Source organism: Tamandua tetradactyla, chromosome 7 (assembly GCF_023851605.1).
Source record: "Tamandua tetradactyla isolate mTamTet1 chromosome 7, mTamTet1.pri, whole genome shotgun sequence".
Classification (NCBI taxonomy): domain Eukaryota; kingdom Metazoa; phylum Chordata; class Mammalia; order Pilosa; family Myrmecophagidae; genus Tamandua; species Tamandua tetradactyla.
Genome location: NC_135333.1, coordinates 24,463,710 through 24,488,629, shown reverse-complemented (window position 1 = coordinate 24,488,629; position 24,920 = coordinate 24,463,710). Strand labels below are relative to the sequence as shown.

Sequence of the window (24,920 nt, the reverse complement as noted above, 5' to 3'; positions counted from 1 at the left end):
CCCTGTCTTTTTTTTACTTAAGAAATTACCTGCTCCCCACTTTTTTTTTTTAAAATAAAATAAGACAAGGAGGAGGGAAAAAGAGTGTCTTTAATATTGATGAAAACTGAGGTTACACAGATTTCAAGATTTGATTTAAAAAGAGAATTTCTTGCCTCTTGAATTTTTCCAGATAAAAGACAGGCTAACCGCAGGGAGCTCTGGATGTTCTATCATTTCCAGAGTGTTCTTTTAAAATTTTGGATATGTTTTCCTCCACAGATGAAATGAAGTGGTAGTTCAGAGTGCTGATTTTTAATTGTAATTCATGGTCAATGGTGATATTTATGTTGCTGGAGCACCTATAAGCTGAAACTGAGTTGGGCAGGAGGAAAGGAAACTGGCATGGATAATGTAAAAAATAAACAGAAACAACAAATTTCACTTTTGCGGAGTTTACAGTCTAGCGGGGGAATGGAAGAGATGTTTCCAGAGGGCTTACCGTAGACCAAGCCCTGTGCTGGTCACTCCGTGTTAGCTCCTTCCATCCTCACAACCACTCCATGAAGATTTATGATCCCATTTTATAGAAGAGGAATCCGAGGCTCAGAGGGATTAACCACGTAAAGCTAGTAAATAGCAGAGGCAGAAATGGAATCCACGCCTTTCTGATTCCAAAGTTGTTATTCTTTACGTGAGATGGGACTAGAAACCGAAATCACTCTAAGTTCACTTATCCATTATAAATAAGAGACACTGCGTATAAAACCACGATCATAGAGGATTTATTCATCAAAGAAGGCTAGACTGGGAAGTCCTGGGATCCAAAGCGACTGCTGATTAAACATCTTTATAGCATAGGCCTGGTGTTTTTTTTAATAAATGAATTAATGATAAACTCTCGTGTTCTATTCTTCAGGGCGCCTTTTTTTCTAACAAAATTTACTAAATACACATATACAAATTCATTCGGAAACGGTACAATTTTTCAGTTGTGGTATTTATTTAAGCTACGTTTGTCTTTGTCGGCGCAAGAATATCTTTTTTCTCGCACGCTGCGTGCGGGACCCTGCTGAGACGTAGATTCCCAGCAGATGTATCCACTAGAGTAGTGGGACCTGTCCCAAAGTTAGTGTGTTTTCATGAGCTGCTGAAAAGCACTTCCAAAACGAAGAATTACTAGAGAATACTAAAACCTGCCGGACTGAGTTTACCGTCGATCTCGAACAACTAGCAGAGATTCAAATAGGTAAGCACGGGAGCGCAGATAATTTAAGAAGAAAGCGATTGGTGCAGCGAAGCGTTTGGAGCCCCTGCGCTTGCCGTCGCCCGTCCTGCCCGCCGAGCTGATGCGCCTGCGTGTTGGGTCCCAGAAAGCGCTGCTCTGGGAAGTCGGGTAGTGAGGCAGGTTCTCTTCAAAGCGGCGTTAGGAGGTTTCGCTTACTGAATTGCCGCCATGAGTCGCAACTACAATGATGAGCTGCAGTTCTTGGAAAAGATCAACAAAAACTGCTGGAGGATCAAGAAGGGTTTCGTGCCCAACATGCAGGTATGGCAGAGTTGTGGGACGTGGCGGCGAGGCCTTCCGCCCGGGATCGGCCAGACCTCCTCCGGCCCTTTCCCCTCGTAAGTCCCTCTCGGTCTTCGAGGCAGTCCACTTTTCTTCCCGCAGGAAATATCCCCAAACCACGAGGACAGGCAAAGTAGGATATGTCTTAGGGAATCCAAGTAAATACGAAACTGATGTCTGCAAAGCGTTTTCAGTACAGTGAGTGCAGTCTCATAAACTCACGTTGAGATGTGTTACGTTCCAGTGCCTTGAAGACATCATTGATCTTTTTCAAGGAGACACCGCCAGTCCTGGGTACAGCTGCTGGGACTGGAACTCAGTTGTCTGAGTCATCCTGGTCATTATATGAAGCTTAACACAGACCTGTGTGTTTGTTGAACCAAGTTGTTTTTGTTTTGTTTTTTGTTTTTAGCATTTACCGCTCCGTGTTGGTTCTTAATAAAAGAATTTGGTTCAAAAAAGCCCAGAGGCTAGCAGGACATGGGTTGACATTTTTTTCCCCCTTTTAAATACTAACTTTGCAGAAGAAGGATTTAGGATCTTCTTCCCACCACTTAAGAAGCTCAGCCAGGGTTTGATACCCCGTTCAAATATTTTTCCCCTGACCTAATGGATATATCCCAGATGGAGACTTGGGAACCCAAGACCAAAGAGTTTGAAAGCCTAAGCTCACTGTATCACCTGGGCTTCATAGCCCCTTTTATTCAGTAGATTCTATTAAAGCATTTGTGAGATTTTGGTGTGTATGTTGTTATATGAGTTTTGAAGTCCTTTAAAGCCCCATACTGTGCTCTGAAGGTTTGCAACCTGTGTCTTGGGGAAAAAAACGTTCCTAATTCCCCACTACATCCATTTATTCAATATCAACGCTTATGTAATGTCCCGTGTGAGCAAAGCTCTGAGCTAGACATGGAGAGATAACACTCCTTTCTGCTAGGTCTTCATTTGGCAAGTTTCTGTATTTGGAAACTGGGCCTCCGAAGAAAGTAGAGATCATAAGGCGATGGTAACACCCTCTTATTGTCCAGCAGCAATTCTGACTTAACTTTTTGTGTACGCGCTGCTAATTTTTGTCTAGCAGCAATTTTACTAGGCAGTTCTGGTTGGTGTGTACAGCCGTATTCCTGGGGGATAGAAAGTAAAATATCGATGTTTCTCTTAAAAAGTTACTGGTTTCTGTGCTAAGCCTAAACTGTGTTCCCATCCTCATAATAACAGTAAATTTACACACTTATAATTATTTTTCTAACTTTCTTTCCATTCTTCTCTTAGGACACATGTGCTACATTAAAAACTTCTCCTTGTTCCCATCTTCATGTCAATTTTGTGCTCAGTTACTATGTGTGCTGTTCTAGTAATGAAAAGAGCCAACAGAAACAGGACCTCTGAGAATCCTTCCCCCTCTCCCTAGACTATTTAGCCACTACCTAATTGGATTCTTCCATAGCACTGTGTGCTTTACATTAAAGCCCTTGCCTCGTTGCATTTTAGTTTTCTTGTCTAGACTGCATACTAGACTGGAAGCTTCTCAAAAGCAGGATCTTGTAATATTCTTTGTGTCTTCCCTTAGTGCCTGATACAATGCCTCTGAGACCCACAGCATCTCCTTAGTAAATGTTCGATAGATTAATAAATGTGACCCTTAAAGAAATTGTATTAGAGATATTTTTCATCACTGGTATTGTTATTCATGCAGTAGTAGTGAAGTAATTATTCTCTTAAGAGAAATAAATTTACTTGTCCAGCTGATCATGTATTAAATCTCTGGTTCTCCATTACTGTGCTGCTCTCTGATAATGTTTTGGCCCTTCGTGTTACATATTTGCATCTTTCATTGCCTTCTGTGTGTCTCTGTTGTCGAGTTCTTTATCCTCTTAACTAGGATAGATTATAGAATGGAGCACACAGCTTCATGTTAAATTGTTTTTTACTTATTTATATAAGTATAGTTTTGTAAATCAGCATAGGCCACAATCTAATTTCTGTGGTTTTAAACACAGGAAAAAATGCACTGAAGATAGATGACTACATTTTTATCTTTGTATGATCCTTGTTTTTCAAAACCCATTGATGTTTTAGAACCATAAAAGCACTAAGACCTTTGAACTTTGAGTGTAATTGGGAGTCATCTTTATCACAAAGAAGAAAAGTTGGTCTGTTGAATTCTTAAGTGTGACTTTAATAGGAGAATAAACACAAAACAATTTGTGAGCTTTATAAAATACATTTTTAAAGCGTATTTAAAGATGGAAATAGCCAATAGTCTTTGATAAGTTATCTGGTTGCTTAAGGTAATGAGAAAGTATACAGTGTTTTCGTTATATGCAGTGTCCCTGCATCACATACATATGCTCAAACATAGCTTTTCCTTTTGTTTGGTACCAGGTTGAAGGCGTTTTCTATGTGAATGATGCTCTGGAAAAGTTAATGTTTGAGGAGTTAAGGAATGCCTGTCGAGGTGGTGGTAAGTACACACAGGTTCACCTGTGGTGCTACAGTTGGTGTCTTCCCCGTGGCCTGAGAAAATAGTAACTCAAATAACTTCTCTAATTCAGAAACACAAAATGTTTTCGATGAATAATCAAGACTTGAAATGAAATGGAAAAACCAGTACTTATTTACAATCACATTCAGTTGGCTACTTGGCCTTGTGGAGAGGATTTAGAGTTAATTCTAAGAGGAAAATGTTGTTATTTCTATTTTCCAGTTGTGGAAGTCAGAGCTCAGTGAGATAAGTAATTTTAATTTGCCTACGGTCAGACAACTTCTTGGTGAAAGAGCCAGCATTCAGATCCAAAGTGTCAGATTCCAGAGCCCGTATTCTTGGCCAGTACATTAACCTCACCACACCTCAGTGAGCCCATTGTTTATAGGGCTTAATACACCTATTTTGGCGAGCTAAGTGGGGTTTAGAGATAAGTGAATAAAGCTCTAATTATGCTGGTCTAATGGTAGTGATAGAATGGAAATCATCTAGATTTAACCTTTCTATTTTTTAAGACAGCAGACTGAATCCTCCATCCCCCTCGAGGTTATGAAATTACATAGCTACCAAGTGACAGAGTTGAGATTGGAACCCACAATCCCCAACACTCAATTCAGTGTTCCCCCTGCTCTGCCATATTACCTTTCTTTGTCACTTAGAATAAAACAGCTGCTGGCTTTTTTAAAAAATAACTTGAGCTCTTGAAAGAATACATTTTTTACAAATTGACAACAAAGTTTAAGGGTTACGTTTTACATCCTCAGTATAAGATTTGCACAGAACACTGACAAGTTTGTAATTAGTCTGATAGCCCTTACTACCTTTCCTGTGTGTGTGCTTCCTCCTTGAAGGAGCTTCCTTCCTACTTCCATCTCAAACGTCCTTTTATGCTTTGTTGTTTTAATAATCCTAACCACTCCCACTTCACTTGATGCAATTTAGAAATACATGAATATACTTAAAGCTAAAAAGCAAATGTGTTGTATTTTCTAATACCGACTTTTTATCTTCAGGTGTTGGTGGCTTCCTGCCAGCCATGAAACAGATTGGCAATGTGGCTGCCCTGCCTGGGATCGTTCATGTGAGTCATGTTTAGAGTTTGGCTCATTAATATTTCCTCTTGTTCTAAAAGTGGGTTGAATGGATGAATGGCCATGCCTGATAGTGTTCTCATTTAGATAGTGACCTTTGATCATCTGGAAATAACCATGGGAGTAAAGAAATAACTTTAGTCTGGAAAACAGCTCAGTTTCTGATTTCCTCTGGCTAGCATCTATAAGCTTTCAAGAACCTGTGAAGTAGTTTTTACGTTTTCTAGTATATCATTATTCCTGGACTGATACACCACTATTGTAGGTTTCACTTTGGCCCAATTTATGAGGAGGGTTATAGAAGGAATGGAAAGAAGTTTGAGGGTTAGAATTGATAGAAGGAGAGAGGACAGCAGAACTCTATTGAATATGATTGGAAAAGGTAGGTTGTGGTGATGACACAGAGTTAGAACTGGATATGTGAATGGCCCCCTAAAATAACCCAACATTTAGATTCTACCATTGAAAGTAGAGTTGAAAATGAATCCATTCAACAAACTTTATTTTAATTCTTCATGTCAGTCATTATGCTGGGCACTTGGAGATAAAAATGAAAAGGCGTAGTATACACATTTAAGAAACTCACAGTTGTCATTTGTCCTTATGCTTGAACTGCATTCCTCCTGGTCAGAATCCTTTTGTAGGTCCCAGAAATAGAAAGAATATGAATACTTTCCAGTGGATTGCATTTGTTTGATTGCTTAAACAGTAAGGACCTATATAAGTCTGGTATTTCCCTCTTCTTAAACCACTGTGACCACAATTTATCTATGTCTTAAGATCATCTTTAAATTGTAATAACATATTAAAGTTAATATGTGGTCCTCATATTCTGAGGCTTTTCTGTTTTTGGTGTCCTTAATTAACAGTCAGACTTATTAGAAGTTTTTCCCTCTCTATATTTAGCTTCCTAGTTAGGAGTTTTCACACTTAATTTCCACCAGTAGAGAAGATTTCATGAAAATGGAATCTTGTTTTTTTGTAAAGGCTACAGCTTGCCCCCTATTTGAGAATCTGTCATAGCAGTCAGGCAACCAGAGTACCAGATTGAGAAAGCTGTATTTCATTTTACAATTCTTTTTCAGCGATCTATTGGGCTTCCTGATGTCCACTCTGGTTATGGATTTGCTATTGGAAATATGGCAGCCTTTGATATGAATGACCCTGAAGCAGTGGTATCCCCAGGTGAGTCACTGTATACCTCTGATGTCAGGTGTGTGGCTTCTCACTGTGACTCATAGCCTTTCTGAGACAGGGTGCAACTTCTTTTTTTGTGTGCATCTCTCAGTCTCATATATCATTTCCTGATTATTTTGAGAGACTTGATTATGGGCCTAAGAGACACTAAGAGACTATTAAAGTATCAAGCAAAACATATTCAGTGAAAATTTACGGAGCTTCTAAATACTTAGGATACTTAGGATAGTACTAGGCACATAGTAAGTACTCAGTGATCATTTGCTCTCATCATCATCATTTTATTATTATGTACTTTTAATCATCTACATCTTTTCTGCCATGGGATACTTTCACTGAAACATTCCTCACCAGAACTAATATCTTCACTTTCAAAAAGGATAAGTAGAAAGACTGGGCAAGATATAAAGACATCTGTTTGACTGGACAGCTGTGTAGGCAGTGAAAATTTGTGAGGCCAACATCCAGAGGAAGAGAAAATCCCAAATATATGAGCCCAGTATTTCGCACAGTTTTTTTCTTGAGGTAATGGCAAATTTCAGTCAGTAAAGATAAATACAGTTAACAAACTTGACACCTTGTCCTATGATATGTGTGTGTGGTTGTGCATGCATACACATTACATTGCCCCCAAGAACTGCAGAGTACACATTATTTTCAAGGGCACATAGATCCTTGATGCCCTTGTGCTAAGCCATAAAACAACTCAAATTTCAAATCATCGAAATTGTACAGAGTAGGGATTCTCAAACTTTTTAGACTCAGGAATCCCTTTACACTCTTAAAAATGATCAAAGATTGCTCTCAAAAGTCTTTTTGTTTATGTGGGTTATGTCCCTTTACCATACTGGAAACTAAAACTGAGAAACTGGAAACTAAAATTGAGGAATTTTTACACAGGAATATGCAAATACACATTTCATTATCCATCAGGGAAAAGTGGTGGTCATATGTCAGGTAGCCTTTGGGAAACTTCATTGTAGTCTCTTGAGAAAATGGGGGTAAAAAAGGCAAATAATATCTTAGCATTATTATCAAATTAGTCTTATAGGCTGAATGGGTCTTGCTTTCTTTCCCTCCCAGAGGTATCTGGACCTGTTTAAGAACCACAAATACAGAGGATATTATCTGAACACAGTGGAATTAAATTAGAAATCATTAAACAGAAAAAAAAAAGAAAAGCCTAGAATACCCCCATAGATTTGGAAATACAGCGTTTAAGTTACCCATGAGTCAACGAAGAAATCATAATGGGAATTAGAAAGTATTTTTAACATTAATAAAAATATATTTATGTCTAAAAATTGTGTGTTACTGTTAACACCACAATTAGCAATAAATTAGTGCTGCTAACTGCTAATTGCAATAAATTAGTGCTGCTAACTGCTAATTTATCAGAGTAAATGCATAAATTAGGAAAGAAAAAAGCAGATATTTCAAGTGATCTGAGCATCCATCTCAAAAAAGTTAGCAGAACAACACATTAGAGCCAAAGAAAATAATTAAAGCAAAATTAGTGAAATGAAAAAATATGCAATAGAAAGTATTCACATTGGCCTTAAGTTGGGTATTTGAAAAGACTAATAGAATTCATAAATTCTTGAAGGAGTGATTGAAACAAAAAGAGTACATAACTCACGTCTAGATCTTTATTCCAGATGTTATTCATCATTCATCACTGCCTCTCTGGTCCATATATTATCTTTAGTATATATGTCACTTTAGATGTTTCATGTCATCACACTGTCCAGCAGAGAACTACTTTGAAGGCTACTTTAAAACATACTCATCTTTAATAGAATGGCTCTCTTTTTAATCCTACATTAGTGGTGAAAACCACAGATAACAATACCAAACCACCTTTTTGCTAATATTTAAATAACTTCTCTATATTTTGTAGGTGGTGTCGGATTTGACATCAACTGTGGTGTCCGCTTGCTAAGAACCAATTTAGATGAAAGTGATGTCCAGCCTGTGAAGGAGCAACTTGCCCAAGCTATGTTTGACCACATTCCTGTTGGGGTAGGATCAAAGGGCGTCATTCCAATGAATGCCAAGTAAGTGCAGAAGTTTCCAATAAATGGATTGAGTGACATGACTGGATGACCCTCACATTCACTTCCACCTTGGGACCCTGCAGAGATGGTGGATTGTCCAGTTGCTTTTTAGGAAGTAATAAATTCACTAGATCCAGCTAATTTATTAGAGACTTACATCATCTGATATTCATTATAATGGCTTTTGACATATAGTAGTATTACTTGCAGTAGAAGAATAGCCACTGAAATTTACTGAGCAGTCCCAATGTGTAAGGCACTCTGCTCTCATGTACAAATATCACATCATTTACTTGGCATAATAACCCTAATATTTACAAATAAATTACCCTAATTTACAAGTAAACAGATTGAGAGAGAAGAAATTAGTTTCAGAGTTGAAATGTTAAGTAAGCTAGTAAGTTAAGTCAGGATTTAAGCCAAGGATCCTTTGAATTCAGAAGCTATATTCTGAAGCCAACTGCCTTTTGTCATCAATTTAATATTTTCCTATGACCTTGCTCTTTGAATTATTGCACTGAATGTGTTCTTCAGCTAGAATGTTACGTATTTCTGAAGTACACATTAAAAAACTGCAATGTAACTACCTTGCAGATAACCATTGACTGTATAGTGTCTGCTCTCATAAAGCAGTGCACCTTAAACTCTTACGTTTTTTTAATTAGAACAGTTGGTATACAGAAAAATCATGCAGAAAGTACAGGGTTCCCATATCCCCCTCCCCCTTTATTCACATTTTGCATTAGTGTGGTACTTTTCTTATAGATGTTGAAATTATAATTATAATCTATAAGGTTCACTCTTTGTTGGACAGTTCTGTGAGTTGTTGGTTTTTTAAATTTTGGTAACATATATACAACCTAAAATTCATGACTTTAGCCACTTCCATACCTTAAACTTTGCAGAATCTTTCAATAGCAGAAGAATTTGCCTAGCAAGTATGTTTCTTTGACATCTTCCTGTTTTATCTTGAAAATATGTGAATTATACATATTATATATTCTATTCAGATTTATCTGTTATATATATATTAATACAAAAATGTTTGAAACTATTAACTCTTTTTTAAATTTATATTTAAGAAAAACTATACACTTAGAAGCACCAAAATTGGATATCTTAGTTAGCATAACCGTAGGCACATTTAATAAAGTATCCATATAATGATCGTAAAACCTGTGTTTGCACAATAAGTTTCATAAACCAATTTAAAATTAAGGCAACAAGGGAAAAAATCTGTAAATTCAGATAGCAAAGTTCTTAAATTCTAAGTATTAAGCACCAACTTAGATAACATTTGATCAGCTGTAAAAACTGTAAATGTTCTCAAAATACCAAGTAGAAAGTTCTTACAAATATCTGCATAGATATAGTAATGACCTGTGTTAAAGTATTTTTACAATGAGCATGAAAATCCTAATCACTAAAGTGGATATCTTAGCTTATCCATAGGCATATTTTTTTAAAAAATCTAATCATCGTAAAGCCAATTTTTACAGTATATTTCATAAGCCAATTTAAAATTAAAGCAAAGAAAGTAAAAAATCTAAAGTTACAAATATCAGTTTCTCAAATTCTAAATATTAAACACTATCTTAAATACCATTTGATTAACTATCAAAACTGTATGTGTTCTCAAAATACCAAGGTAAAAAGTTATTACAAATATCAACTTTGCTATAATAGTAAGCTGTTACTAAATATTTTCAAAATTTTTACATTAAGAATTTATCTAAAATTACTATAACTGCCTATAGTTCTTTTTTTACTGTCTTTTTGTTGTAATATATAACATGTATATACAAAGAAAAAAAAAAAAACAGTAGTTTTCAAAGTACACTTCAACAGGCAGCTACAGAACACTTCCCAGAAGTTGTCGTGGGCTACCATGCCCTCATCTCACATTTTTCCTTCTGGCTGCTCCAGAACACTGACAGCTTTATCAGAGTCATAATAATGGAATCATACAGTATCTGTCCTTTTGTGTCTGATTTATTTCACTCAGCATTATGTCCTCAAAATTCATCCACATTGTCGTATGTTTCAGGACATCATTTTTTTTAAATGCTGCATAATATTCCATTGTTTTTGTATACCACATTTTGTTTACTCACTCATCTGTTGATGGGCATGTGGATTGTCTCCATCTCCTGGCAATTGTAAGTAGTGCTGCTGTGAACTTCAGTGTCCAAATGTCTGTTCGTGTCACTACCCTCAACTCTTCTGGGTATATACCGAGTATTGGTATTGCTGGGTCATAGGGCAACTCTCAATATTTACTTTTCTGAGGAATCACCAAACTGACTTCCACAGCGACTGAACCATTTTACATCCCCACCAACAGTGAATAAGTGTTCCAATTTCTCTGCATCCTCTCCAACATTTATAGTTTCCTGTTTATTTAATAGCAGCCATTCTTATACTTATGAGGTGATATTTCATTGTCATCTTAATTTGCATTTCCCTTATCGTCAGTAAAGATGAGCAGCTCTTCATGTGATTTTTAGCCACCTGTATTTGCTCTTCAGAAAAGTACCTATTCATTTCCTCTGCCCATTTTATAATTGGGTTGTTTGTAGACCTATTAACTCTTAATATTACACAACTCTCCCTCCCTCTAAAAAAAAATACTTGAAATGAAATTGACAGTCTTTGAAGATAACTGTTCAGTGGCTTTATGTGATCTCTGATATACAGCCATACTTTGAGAAGCATACTTTAGTAAATTCCATGCATCCTTATAGATCATTTAGATAGGAATTTTGTCCTAATAAATAACGTTTGAAACAGGCTAACATCTAGGGGTGGTGGGAGAGAGAACATTGAAAATTGTGATTTTCCTCTTAGTGATTTGGAATAGTACCAGACCTTGGGTGAAGGAAGATTGACACTTTTCCCGTTTTAGGGTTTAATTTATGTGTACCTTAGCTTCAAAATGAAGGTGCAGTGGAGGCACATAGTACTTTTTTCAAGGTAGGAGTAGACATTAAAATTTAACCAGTGTCCCCTGAGGAAATTTAGACACCTTCATTATTTTACTATAATTTTTCATAAATTTTTTTTATGAAAACCGCCTCCAGACTTAAGGATCAGAGAAGCAAATCTAATGTCAAAATGCTTTGAAAGGTACAAAGGCTAAATGTCAGAATTATAATCCTCTCTGATATAGCATTTATCATTTTATATTGCAGTTATTTTTGAAACTGCTTCTCTCAAAAAACTAATGTTGTGAGAGCCTAAACTCTGTATCTAGCCCTAGCACCGTGCCTTGTATGTAAGAGATAGTAAACTTAGTGTTCTCTGCCCATTTTGTGATGTGGTCATCCTTAGGTTTTGCTCTCCCTTTGCTGTTAAATAACTTTTTTTTTTATTTATTTGGTGTTATCAAACCAAAACAACATACAAACATGAACATTCTTACCATACAAACATTCCATGTATGATGTAAAATCAGTAGCTCACAATATCATCACATAGTAGTATATTCTTCACCATGAATATTTTTTAGAACATTGCATCACTCCAGAAAAAGAAATAAAAAGAAAAAACTCACACATACCATACCCCTTATCCCATCCCTCTCATTGACCGCTGATAACTGACTCTTTACTACTCACTTCAGAGACTTAGAGGAGGCCTTGGAAATGGGTGTAGACTGGTCCTTAAGAGAAGGCTATGCTTGGGCTGAAGACAAGGAGCACTGTGAGGAGTACGGAAGGATGCTGCAGGCTGACCCCAATAAAGTCTCTGCAAGGGCCAAAAAAAGAGGCCTTCCTCAGGTAACTCTTTGGAGAGACAATGTGTTATTTTTTTTTAATACTTTGTTTTTCATGGGGGAAAATATATATGTCTTCCATTTAGCAGGCATATCCCCAGTTTTTTTTCATAGTATATCAAAAACAGCACATGTAATTTGCCTATCTTCATTCTTTTTCTTAAAAGATATTAGGGGCTACAAATATTCAAAAATAAGATATAAATTAAATGAGTGAGGGGCAGGCCACAGTAAGAATGCTTGCCTGCCATGCCGGAGGACCCAGGTTCGATTCCTGGTGCCTGCCCATGTAAAAAAAGTAAATGAGTGAGAAGTGGGATATGATACAAGACTTGCAATATATGCCAAAATTACTTGCTTACATACTTTGACAATTCACAAATTTAGTTAGCCCAAAGCTTTCTGGCAATTTAGATGAAGAGATTCCAGAGTATTTCTTGTCAGTTCATGCTGTTTGTGAGTTAAGAACATACCAGAGGTTTGACATTTACAGCTAATTGTGATGGCTTTGCTTCTAATTCTTTGTGATCTTTGGCAAGTCTCTTTGCTCTCTGGGTCTGCTTTTGTCATCTGAAGATCTGGATGGTTAAAACTGGGCGTCTTCTAAAGATTTGCAGCATGGCTCTTCTGTGGTTCTCTAATATGAGCCTCAGTTATAGGATATGTTCTTTCAATGATGCATCATGGTAGATGTCACTGAAACTTACAGATGTTTCAAAAAATCATATTTTGAAACCTTGGACCTTGTCTAAGAGTCAGCATTCATCAGAGTTCATACCAAAAATTAACCCTTCTCTTCCTGTGCCATTTTAATGGCCCAAGTTTTTTTAATTTGTGAAGCATATTATATGTGTGTACACCAAATAGATTTTAACATTAACTTATGGAACTGGTCCACATTTTTGTTGTATAAAATATTGCTCTAAATGAATGGAGCATTTCTGAGGCTTAGAAATTCCTTTATTATATAAAACATTTGTGCTAAGTTTTATTATGGGTGGTTTGTATTGACCTATTTGCTTTAAAATGGATTTTATTTTTCTTTGCATGGGCAGGCACTGGGAATTGAACCTAGGTCTCCAGCATGGCTGGCGAGAACTCCTGCCTACTGAGCCACTGTGGCCTACCCTAAATGGATTTTTTAATTATTTGAATAGAAGCTGTTTTAACAGACATTCTTACATTTGCAGCTGGGGACCTTGGGAGCAGGCAACCACTATGCAGAAATCCAGGTTGTGGATGAGATTTTCAATGAGTATGCTGCAAAGAAAATGGGCATCGACCATAAGGGGCAGGTGTGTGTGATGATCCACAGTGGCAGCAGAGGCTTGGGCCACCAAGTAGCCACAGGTATATACTAATTCTAATTTTGATTTGGTACTAAAGTGTATGTATTTTGGGGAACAAGAATCAGATTTAAGAGACAAGGCTCTATACTGTCTGGGTTTGTGTCGTGTCCTGGTTCTCCTAACTAATGGTGTGAGAACAAGTTAAATTATTTCATTGGACCTTGGCTTCCTCTTCTGAAAAAAAATGAGAAATAATAATTATTCTATAAAGTATTGTGAGAGAATGAATTAAATACTCTATTATAGCCCTTAGAATCAGTGCCTAACACTTAGAAGCACTCAGTAAAGGTTAGCTCCAGTTATTGTAATGGTAACTATTACTATCTTGCCAAAGAAGAGAAAGAAAATGCTTAAATTGGGTAATTTATGAAGTAGACATTCCAGCAAGTATGTATTGGATGCCTACTTTACAAGACACTGAGTTATGTGTTATGGTGAATTCAGGGATAAAATAGCAACTCTGCCTTCAAATTGTCTTATAAAGGAGATGTCAAGTTCATTAAAAAGAACAAGTAAACATAGAAAATAGTAATGGACAAAATACTATAGGAGAGACCAAATAAATATGGTGTGTTTAGGAAAAATATTTTGAGAATGACTTCATGGGCATGTAAATTTGAGCTGGGTTTTGACATGTACACGCAGTTTGAATAATCACATGCAAAGGACATTTATGACAAGAGCATGAACAAAAGCAGGAAGTAGGGAAATAGTGGATAGGTCTTTTTGATGGCTCATATATTCAGAAAAGATTTATGAATATATAACAAGTTATAGAGCTACGTGGAAACTACTATAAACATAAATAAATCTGTTACAGTTCAGTCTTATATTTGTATTATTTTTGAGAATATAATAATTTGTACCAAACTGGCCCGGTAGAATATTTAATCTAACAAATGTATGAAGCATAGACCAGAGTTAGTGAACATTCTGCTGTGTAACTCTGCCCTTTGTCATGATTTAATTTTCCTACAGGAGATTTAGCACCTTGTCTCTAGCTCCTAAATTACATTGAGGCACTAAAAATTACTTTCTTTTAAACATGCTAGTGACAAAATGTATTATATGACTTCTCATTCCTTCATATGTGGGAAAGTAGTAACTGAGAACATTATGTACTCAGCTCGTTCCTTTAGGAGGCCTCAGAGTCCTCGACGGCAGTGTTATCTTTGTATCCCACACAGCTTGTGTCATAGTACTCTGACAGAAGATTCTCCATAAATGCATCTATTGAGCACATCGATGAACTTGGAAACACTTCAGAAAGAAAGTTGTATCTTTCTTGATTTTGTTGTAGTGTGGATTTAAATGTACTCCACCTTTCTGCAATAAATCTGAATTGTATAGAGAAAAGTGACTGACAGGTTTGTGGCCCTCCTATTCCAGATGCGCTAGTAGCTATGGAAAAAGCCATGAAGAGAGACAAAATTATAGTCAATGACCGTCAGCTGGCTTGCGCTCGAATTGCTTCTGCTGAGGGTCAGGACTACCTGAAGGGAATGGCAGCAGCTGGGAACTATGCCTGGGTCAACCGCTCTTCCATGACCTTCTTAACCCGTCAGGTACTGTTGAGGTTGTTCTTTTGTTCTGAGTTGGTCACGATGGAGTTAAGTGCTTTAAAACATAATGGAATCAAATCAAAGTCTGTGGGATTAGTTTTGGAATTTTACATAACAAATACTCTGAATATTGGAAAAATATCCAAGCTTTTGGTGTCATCTTCAACAAAATCAGATTATTGAGCTTGCAGCATGAGGGAAGAAGAGAAGTCAAGAATTATTCTTAGAATTTGCCTCATGTGGTAAAGTGGATAGAGGTGCCGTTCACTGAGGGTGAGAAGGCTGGAGAAGGCACACTTCTGGAGGATGTGATCAAGAGTAGCCAGGCTCTTAATCTTGGGTTTGTTCATATGAAATTTATCCCCGCAAAGGATAGACTAAGCCTGCTTAAAATTAGGCCTAAGAGTCACCCCCCCCCCAGAGAACGTTTTTTGTTGCTCACATGTGGCATATCTCTCAGCCAACACTGCAAGCAAACTCACTACCCTCCCCTTCTCTGCATGGGGCATGACTCCCAGGGCTGTAGAACTTCCTGGCAACGTGGGACAGAAATCCTAGAATGAGCTGGGACTCAGCATCAAGGGATTGAGAAAACCTTCTCAACTGAAAGGGGAAAGAGAAATGAGACAAAATAAAGTATCAGTGGCTGAGAGGTTTCAAACAGAGTTGAGAGGTTATCCTGGAGGTTATTTTTACGCCTTATATAGATACCCCCTTTTTAGTTTAAGGTATATTATAGAGGCTAGAGGGAAGTGCCTGAAACTGTAGATCTGTGTTCTAGTAGCATGTTTCTTGAAGATGATTGTATAATGATACGGCTTTTGCAGTGTGACTATATGATGGTGAAAACCTTGTGTCTGGTGCTCCTTTTATCTACATTATGGACAGATGAGTAAAAAATATGAATTAAAAAATAAATAATGGGGGAATAAATGTTAAAATAAATTGGGTTGAAGGAAATACTAGTGGTCAATGAAAGGGAGGGGTAAAGGGTATGGTATGTATGAGTTTCTTCTTTTTTGTTTTATTTTTCTGGAGTGATGCAAATGTTCTAAGAAATGATCATGGTAATGAATGTACAACTATGTGATGATATTGTGAGCCATTGATTGCACACCAAATATTGAATGTCCATATGTTAAGAATGTTCGTATTTGTATGTTGTTTGGTTTTATCAATAAAAATTAAAAAAAAAAAAAGAATAGCCTTGGCAGCTTTTCAACCAGAGTTGGAATTTGCAGAGCCAAGAATTTGCTGTGTGATCTAAAAGGCAGTTTATGCAAAGATGCATAATACCGCTGTTTTTGACATCTTAATCCCTTACTCCCTTCAGTAACAGACCAGCTGAAGTAAGTTTTTCAGAGCTGAGTCTGGCTCTTTTAACTTAAGCTTTTTCTCTTAGGCTTTTGCCAAGGTCTTCAACACAACCCCTGATGACTTAGACCTACATGTGATCTACGATGTTTCTCACAATATTGCCAAAGTAGAGCAGCATGTGGTGGATGGAAAGGAGCGGACGCTGTTGGTACATAGGAAGGGGTCCACCCGAGCATTCCCTCCTCACCACCCCCTCATTGCTGTTGATTACCAGGTACGTAGCACCTGCATTTGTATTTTTAAGTGGTGGGGGCATGTTTTAGATAGTTCTAACTGTAGGTGAATTGCAACAGGAAAGCAGCAATGGTGAAAAGAAACAATCTGCCTCCCTTGGAAATAGTGGTTCCCAATCTTCTCTGAAGCAGCAACCCCTTCCCCATTATTTGTGTTTGGCAATGTGCATTTTTAAAAGTGCTGTATAAAGTGTGTTTTACTATGTTAAGGTGAATTAAGATTTGTTTTTTGTTTTTTGTTTTTTTTGAGTTATTAGAGGACATTCTAGAGTGTTAAAAAACAGGATTAAAATTAAACTTGAATTGTCTTATTCCTAACCACCAGGATAGTCCTTAGAGTAGCTTTTCCCTACGTGTCTGAATTTTGCTTTGCTCTTACATTCAGTTTGTTTTCCACATCTTTCCTGGCCCTCACATTATCATTTCCCCTCACCTTTCCTCCCAGTTGTTAAAAGAACAAAAATAAAATTCTTAATACAATTTTATGAGGCCCAGTTTTCTCCTATAATCCTGCAATGAAAGTGAAAGCTTATGCTTGACTAAATTTTGACCTGTTTGATTTATGGGCATCCTTAGCTCACAGGACAACCAGTACTCATTGGCGGCACCATGGGAACCTGCAGTTACGTTCTTACTGGCACTGAACAGGGCATGACGGAAACCTTTGGAACAACCTGTCATGGAGCGGTAAGTAAAATGAAAACCTACTTAGAAATGCTCCCCGCAGTGTAGTAATAGTTCTGCATTTTGACATGAATATCTGTACGTATTGAGCATTAACAGAGTTGAGGTTTGGGTCTATCTTGTGTTCTACCTGAATTTCTTCCCCACAATTTACATTATTTAGTGATATGACTGAGGTCATCTAGTTTCTCTTCCTTAATGGAGTCATAGTCAGGCAGGGTTTCTGTTCCTCATTTCTAAGCCTGGAAAATCCACACTGGAAAATTGTCACACCAACTGAGCTTACTGTAATTGATTTATAACTGACGTAACTGAAAATGATGCAAATTTATATCACAGCTTATCTCAGTGATGGCCTGGAGCTGGTCATTTGCATAATTTGCTCCTTCCGCCTGGCTGGGTCCATTTAAGATCAGAGGGATAGGCTCTATTTGCAAACCAGAGTCTACTGTCTATGGACTGCATGCTGACGTCAACACACTGCCTTTCATCTTGAAAGTCAGGAGTTGGCAAACTTGTGTAAAGGGGTAGATAATAAATATTCTAAGCTTCATAGGTCATACAGTATTTGTTGCAGCTGCTCAATTCTGCCATTGTTGTGCAAAAGCAGCCATAGGCAAAGTACATCAATGAATGAAGCTGTATCCCAATAAAACCATTTACAAAGCTGGTGGTAGACCAGATTGGCCCATGAGCTGTAGTTTGCCATACTCTATTCTAAAGCTATCAGCGCGCTTAGCTCGTTCTAGTGTGAGCAGTAGAAACTGCCTGTAATAGCCTTCTCTTAGGACAGATCCTCACAAATATATTCTAACCCTACTTTTTTTTTCTCTTACCCTTTTTCATTTCCAGCTGCTCAAATACATTCTAACCCTACTTTTTTTTCTCTTATCCTTTTTCATTTCCAGCTGCTTTCCAACTCCTAACTTTATCCCAGTGGCTTTCCTCTGGAGATTATTTTGAGCCTCCCCACCCAAGGATGTTTAACAATGTCTTTAGACGATTTTGTCACAAATAGGGAGGTGCCTCTAGCATCTAGTGGGTATAGGGTTAGGAATACTGCTAAATGCCCTACAGTGCACAGGATATCCTCCACAACAAAAAATTATCTGGTTCCAAATGTTAGTAGTACCAAGGTTGAAAAACCCCACGAAGAGCACCAAGTTTTTGTGATGACCAATGTACTGTTTATAAATTAATAATTGATTAACAATTATGTTTATATTAAAATTTAAAAGAGTAACGAGGAACATAAAGTTAAAGCTGTAAATAGAAAATGCTTTGACTAAGTAGAAATTTACTTTCTAAACAGGTATGGTGAGGCTTATAACAAAAAATACAGTAGGAAAAGAGATTTTTTTTATGAACTTTTTTTTAACTGTAAAAAGATCAAGGAAGGGGCATATATTTTAATCGTAAGGGTTCTAGTAGTTGCTACAGTCAAATGTAAAATTTAACTCTGCATTTATTAAATGAAGTTCGTTCCTTTTCCCACTCTAGGGTCGTGCATTGTCCCGAGCAAAGTCTCGACGTAATTTAGATTTCCAGGATGTCTTAGACAAATTGGCAGATATGGGAATTGCAATCCGTGTTGCCTCACCCAAACTGGTTATGGAAGAGGTAAGAGAAGTTTTGATAATACTACTTGGCAGAGAACTATGTATAGTTTATGCTAGTACACAGTCAACAATTTTTGGTATTACTAGCTTCCAAAATTTTGCTATTATAAATAAAGCTTAATGAGTATATTCACAACATGAAGCTTTTTCCCAAATGTTTAATAATTAGAATAAAATCTTAATAGAATAACTGAGTCAAAGAGTGTAACAGTTCATCCTTAATAAAATAGAGAAAGTGTGGATGCCACTTGAGATAGCTAGAGAGGGAGTAACATTCTCAGGAGGGACCTTTCAGTTAGAACAAGAAGGTAAAGGTAATGTTCAGAGAAGGTAAGATGAGGAGGTGATTTTGCACTTTACTCACTGGAAGGAGTTCCCAGGGCCACAGTGGAAAAGCTTCTGAAATTGGAAGGAAAGGGATAAAAAAAGGCATGTACTGATTGCCTTTGGCAGTCAGTCTGGGAGGCCTCAACTGCTTATGTTGACATAAAGGGTGTGCATGTGATAAAATTAGTTCTAATGGTGGTAAGGCAGCAGTGACAGGTAGAAAGAAAGAGTGGTGGTTTTGCTAGGAACCCACATAAATAAATATATCTGTATGTATGCACATTTACAATTACAGTTATATAGTCATTAATTTGAATGTAATAATTTTCCCTTATTATAAAGATAATGCATGTTCATTGCTAAAATTTTGTTAACTGCAGAAATATGTAAAGAAAAATTAAAATTGTCAATAACTCCATCATCCAGTGATAATTACCACTAATGGTATTGATGTGTTTTACTCAGTAACATATTCTCTGAAGAAAATTTGGGAAATACAGAAAAAATAGAAATAGGATGAAGGTGTCTCTCTTACTACCTCTTACCAATATCGAGTGTTATTATTTTAGCCTTTGCTAATTTGATAGACTTAAAAGTCCCATCAATAATTTTTTCATTTGAATTCCTTTAATTACAAGTGAAGTATAACGCTTTTCAGGATTCCATGGTAAGTAAATTTTTAAAATGCTTAATCCTCCTCTGCAGGCTCCTGAATCCTACAAGAATGTGACTGATGTAGTGAACACTTGCCATGATGCTGGAATCAGCAAGAAGGCCATTAAACTGCGACCCATTGCTGTGATCAAAGGGTAAGGCCTTGACCAGGACCGCCAATCCCACTTACCCTCACCAGCCTTGATGTGGAAACGGATTGAGACACTCTTCAGACATCACACACAAGAGACTTGACGAGTTTCAAAGTGTGCACCTGTAACTGTTGATTCCAAAATGGCTGGCAATAGGCTGCTGCTTTCAGGAACCGAAATAACTCTTTGAGGAGTCACATTCCCCCCATTTGAAAACGGATAAATATGTTTCCTCCTCAGAAGTCCCAAAGATTTTTAGGAAAATCTATTAAGGGGTGAGAATGGGTTAAGAAACTACCTTATTCAGTCATACAAATCTTTAATCATAATTAATTTCTTTACACCAAGCTCTGTTTACATTCTGAGAGGTGTCATGAAGAACGTTCTGTTAAATGAGAAAATTTTGGAATGTTTCCTTTCTTCCCTCCCTTTGTCCATTCAGCCACCCAGTACTGAGCAAAACCCTAAATATCACTCTGGCTTGGGGATGCATTGAGGAGGAAAGTGTGTATTTCCAAAGGGGAAAGTAATTTTTCATAGACTTGCTATCCCTCTTCATTAGATAAAAGGCCGAGTTTTACTTACTTGCAAAAAATTTTACTTACTTGCAAAATGGTACCTGCTGGTATATGTCATTAATTAGTCTTGACCTTACAAACTTCTAAATAATGCCTTGCACAGCAGCAGCAGAGAACCTTCATGTTATACTGAATATCTTTCCATTTTGTGATTGAGTTATAAAAGCACTAAATGACCATGTCTGGATATTAACAATTGCTCTGTATCAGCAGGTCAACTAATCTTATGCCACCTACTCAGATTTCATGTTATGTAATGTGATACCTCCAAATTGTTAAAGGAATATAGTTATAGGTTACTGAAGCCTTAGTTAAGTCGAACAGCCAATAAAATAGAAAAATCTAGTAGTTATGATATTTTGTTTATATTTTATGTATAATATTTTATAGCTTAAAATTAGTATTTGTATTAGATTCATTTTGAGCATTGTTGGTGTTGTCTAATTTTTTTGTTCAGGTTACCTTTAGAGGCACAGCCTAAAAGTCTTTCCTAAAACTTATCTTTCAATTTTATAACCAAACTGTCATTGAAGTACCTTCTAAATGCTGTTGTTGGAAGACTGGAAAAGAGTAGACTTCCTTGGGAAAATGTAAGAGTTATGAAATAGCGATAATATTTCTTTACTCTGAGCACTCAGTAACTTAAATTTTTTTTGATGGTAGTATTTGGACATTATCAAAAACTAAGTTAGGAATCTTAATGGATTCGTGCCTTCAGACTAGACCAGCTCCTGATTGGTCCACAGATGATTTAAAGGTACAGTTGTACCAGGGGGTACCTTAAAGATGAGAAACCAGCTTCCAGCACAGTACTGGGCTCTGTAGAGATGAGGCAAGATTAGAGTATCTATGTGGACTTATGGAACTGGGACATGCCTCGTGACATCATTCAGAGCCACTTCAAAGCAAGGTCTGCTCTGAAAGCTGTCAGTACAGGAAATTTCATAGTGCGTATGGAATGCGTAACATTGAGTTTGATTCTGTGCTTTGAAAGTTACTCTTGAGGAAGGTGAAAGGGAAACAGATGAGAAGAAGCAGTAGAAAAATAATTTCCACTGTGGAGTTTTCTGCTTTAATAAACTTTTCATTCTCTGGTGAATTTGAACCTATTTGTGACTATAAAAAGTAATGGTTAATATTTCATATTCAAAATGAAAGGTACAAATGTTGTTTTCCTTGTTCTAAACATGTTATTTTCCCATAGTAGCTGGGAGGGGAAGCCACTTGAAAATTAATGCTCAGTTGAAGCTGAAATTAACCAGCTGTTTTTATTGCCCTAAGGAAATATGCTCCATTACTGCACATAAACACATGTACAGCCTGGGAAAGCCCTCGGGAGAGGGCATTGTCTGGGTCTCACAGTTAGGAAGCATAACACTTATTACTGTGAGCATCTCAGTCCTTTTAAAATCCTCTAAAGACATTTGGTTTATAACTGCTATTAAAAGGCACTGACATTAACACTTTGCGATAGGCTGTATCATATGGTTGGAAAGCCAAATCATGGAACATGCAAAAACATGGACACTTACTAATTTTCTAATTTTTTATGACTATTTCTTGGAGCAGTAAAGAAATGAAGATTTAAACTTTAAGTAAATTCTCTTGCAGACCTTAAGATGCTCCTGTTTTGATCTTTGAAGTATAATTTTGTAACCATTAGAAAACTGCAGCATGAAATAACTAAACATTTTTCTGTCTTTATTTTCCCCTTAAAAATGTCTGTTTCCCTCATATTCATTATAAAGTTTTCCTCCTGTTTTTTAAAATTCCTTGCAAACATCACACCCCTTCTTGCTGAAACATTTACCAGCTCCTTATGCCTGCTACACCAATATATAATTCACATGACAAATTCTGTCCTCTTCTCTTTGCATGTGTTCCAGTGCCTTGACTATATGGGATTTTTATGTTACTCAGAGAATTTGTGTCCATCTGAACCGGTTAAGTATGAAGAGGCACTTTGATTCTAATCTTTAAAACCTCTTGCTCCACATCTGTCTTCATTTGCCAGGCTGCTTACACAGTGGGTTGGCTTTACAACAAGAATTTATTGGCTCGTGGTTTGGAAGTCCAAAATCAGGGTGTTGGCGAGGCAGTGCCTTTTCCTTGGAGTCTGTAGCATTCTGAGACTGGCTTGTCACAGTCCTTGGGGTTCTGTGGCTTGCATCTCTGCTTCCCGTCCCATGGCGATCTCTCTTTCCTCACGTGTGCTCTTGTAGTTTCCCCTGACTTCTAGCTTCTCGCTCTTGTGACTCACTACATACAAATTTCTTCTACTTATAAAGAACTCCAGTAATTACAGATGAAGACCCACCTGAATCATTTGGGCCACACCTTAACTAATATTTCTTCAAAGTGTTCTATTTACAAATGTGTTCACACCTGCAGGAACATGAATTAAGATTAAGAACATGACTGTTAGGGGGTATATAGTTGAACTGACCACAAACTTAACTGAAATATCAGTTGTCTAAGGAGATACTGGGTCAGAGAGGTGAGGGAAGCAGGGTGGCGCCTGTTAAACATGATTTAAGTTGAACCTTGCAGATTTGTAGTAAATGAAGTAGTGAACTTCTGAACATAGTGCTTTGCTGTTCATCACATTTTTGAAACATAATTCTTTGGTCCTTACTGAATAAGTGAGATAGGAAGGATAGGACACTCTGTGAGCCATTCACTGGAATTTGTTGAGGTTGGGACTGTAGATTTTATTCCTCGTTGCAGATTAGAACACAACCTCAGAAAGGTCTAACAGCTTGCCCAAGGGCCCTCAGCTAATGCCAAAGCTATACAGAGAGCCTCGTCTTTTGACTCCAACTCAAATGCTGTTTTCCTGATGTCACACTGCCTCATTTAATCATTTTGGATGTTTTCCTATTGAATACAAGAACCAGAAAAATCCACTATGAGACACTTAAATTTTTCCTTTTTTTTTTTGTAATGAAGCAGTCCTGTTACTTGGTCTTATTGAGACAGGTCAGATATCCTAACCACCATTGAGTACTCTGATGCACCCTAAAGATTTCATTCTGCTTGATGAACACCAGGTAGCCCTCAAAACACTGAAGGACCCCACAGCCCTGTAATCATTTGCCCCTTTTGGAGAGTTTTAACTCACTGAGCTTGACAAGGTCTTCCTGGAGTTTGTCTCACTTTGGTTGTTTCTTTCCCAGGCTGGGAGAAAACCTGTGTAGTCAGTCACCAGAACACTGAGACCCTTTCCTCCAGCCTCCCAGTCAATGTTTTATCAATTGACAAATAACTTTTTCTTACCATGAACCAAGCACTGTCCTTATGGGCTTCACAAAAATTGTCACACTCTTCTTTCAGGAACTTACTGCCTCATGTGGAGATGTGGAATGGATGTGCATGCTTTTAAGACAAAGGCAAATCAATGCAATTCAAAGCAATTTATGTATTGGTTAATAGGCACAAGAAATAAATTCAATAGAGAAAAGCCACTGTAAAGTAAGGCCTATTCTTCCCCACATGGCCGAGCTACTTCAGAGGTGTATCCTCACTCAAAATTCTCAGTATTTCCTCCATTCCCATCCCACCCTTGTTTCTCCCTAATCCCAGTTTGTGCCTTTACCACTTCAGTGAAGCTGTACTCACTAAAGTTGCTGGGTATTTTGTAGTTGCTAAATGAGAAGGACCAGTGTTAGTTTTTATTTGCCTTCTGCATTTTCTTATACTGTTCCCTTAAACATGGTCACTGGCCTAGATCCCTGGCCCTCCTCCCATTATGCACACTCTTCAGGGTGTATTTCCACTTATTCCTGCAACTTCAGCTATCACCTGTGACTGATAACCCCGCGTTCATCTGTCCAGCCCACATTAATGGGACATATCCACTTAAGATCTCAAACACCTCAAAATCAACACATGAGGGAGTTGTAGGAAAACAGCAGAATAAGACAGATGGAGTTCAACCCTGCTCCAAGGAAAAGTTACAGAAGGTACGGAAGGGTGACTGGGCGGCGATTCCAGTGTGTAACCGACCTGGGAGAGTCTTTTGCACCACATGGGGCAACCCTGATTGCAAGAGCTGGGGAACAGAGAAGCAGACAACCGGAGTGTAACACGGAAGCCAGGAGCTCGCAGGAGTGCACAGACTGAGAGACAGGACTAGGAAGTAAGCCAAGCTGCGTTTCGTGAATGCGCTACTCTCACCAGTGGAGCCCCACTACTTGCAACTCACTGCACGCTCCTGAACCCCATCACCCGC

General features: G+C 37.5%; 1 protein-coding gene across 1 annotated transcript; it reads left to right on the top strand.

Moving 5' to 3' along the window:
- Window positions 1–1,316: 1,316 nt before the first annotated feature.
- RTCB (RNA 2',3'-cyclic phosphate and 5'-OH ligase) lies at window positions 1,317–21,788 on the top strand. Its single transcript, XM_077168637.1, has 12 exons — window positions 1,317–1,528; window positions 3,935–4,013; window positions 5,048–5,115; window positions 6,211–6,310; window positions 8,223–8,379; window positions 12,002–12,158; window positions 13,345–13,504; window positions 14,893–15,068; window positions 16,468–16,656; window positions 17,252–17,362; window positions 18,860–18,979; window positions 20,011–21,788. The coding sequence occupies exons 1-12, from the start codon at window positions 1,436–1,438 to the stop codon at window positions 20,116–20,118; spliced, it is 1,518 nt and encodes a 505-aa protein (XP_077024752.1). The 5' UTR covers window positions 1,317–1,435; the 3' UTR covers window positions 20,119–21,788.
- The last annotated feature ends 3,132 nt before the right edge of the window (window positions 21,789–24,920 follow it).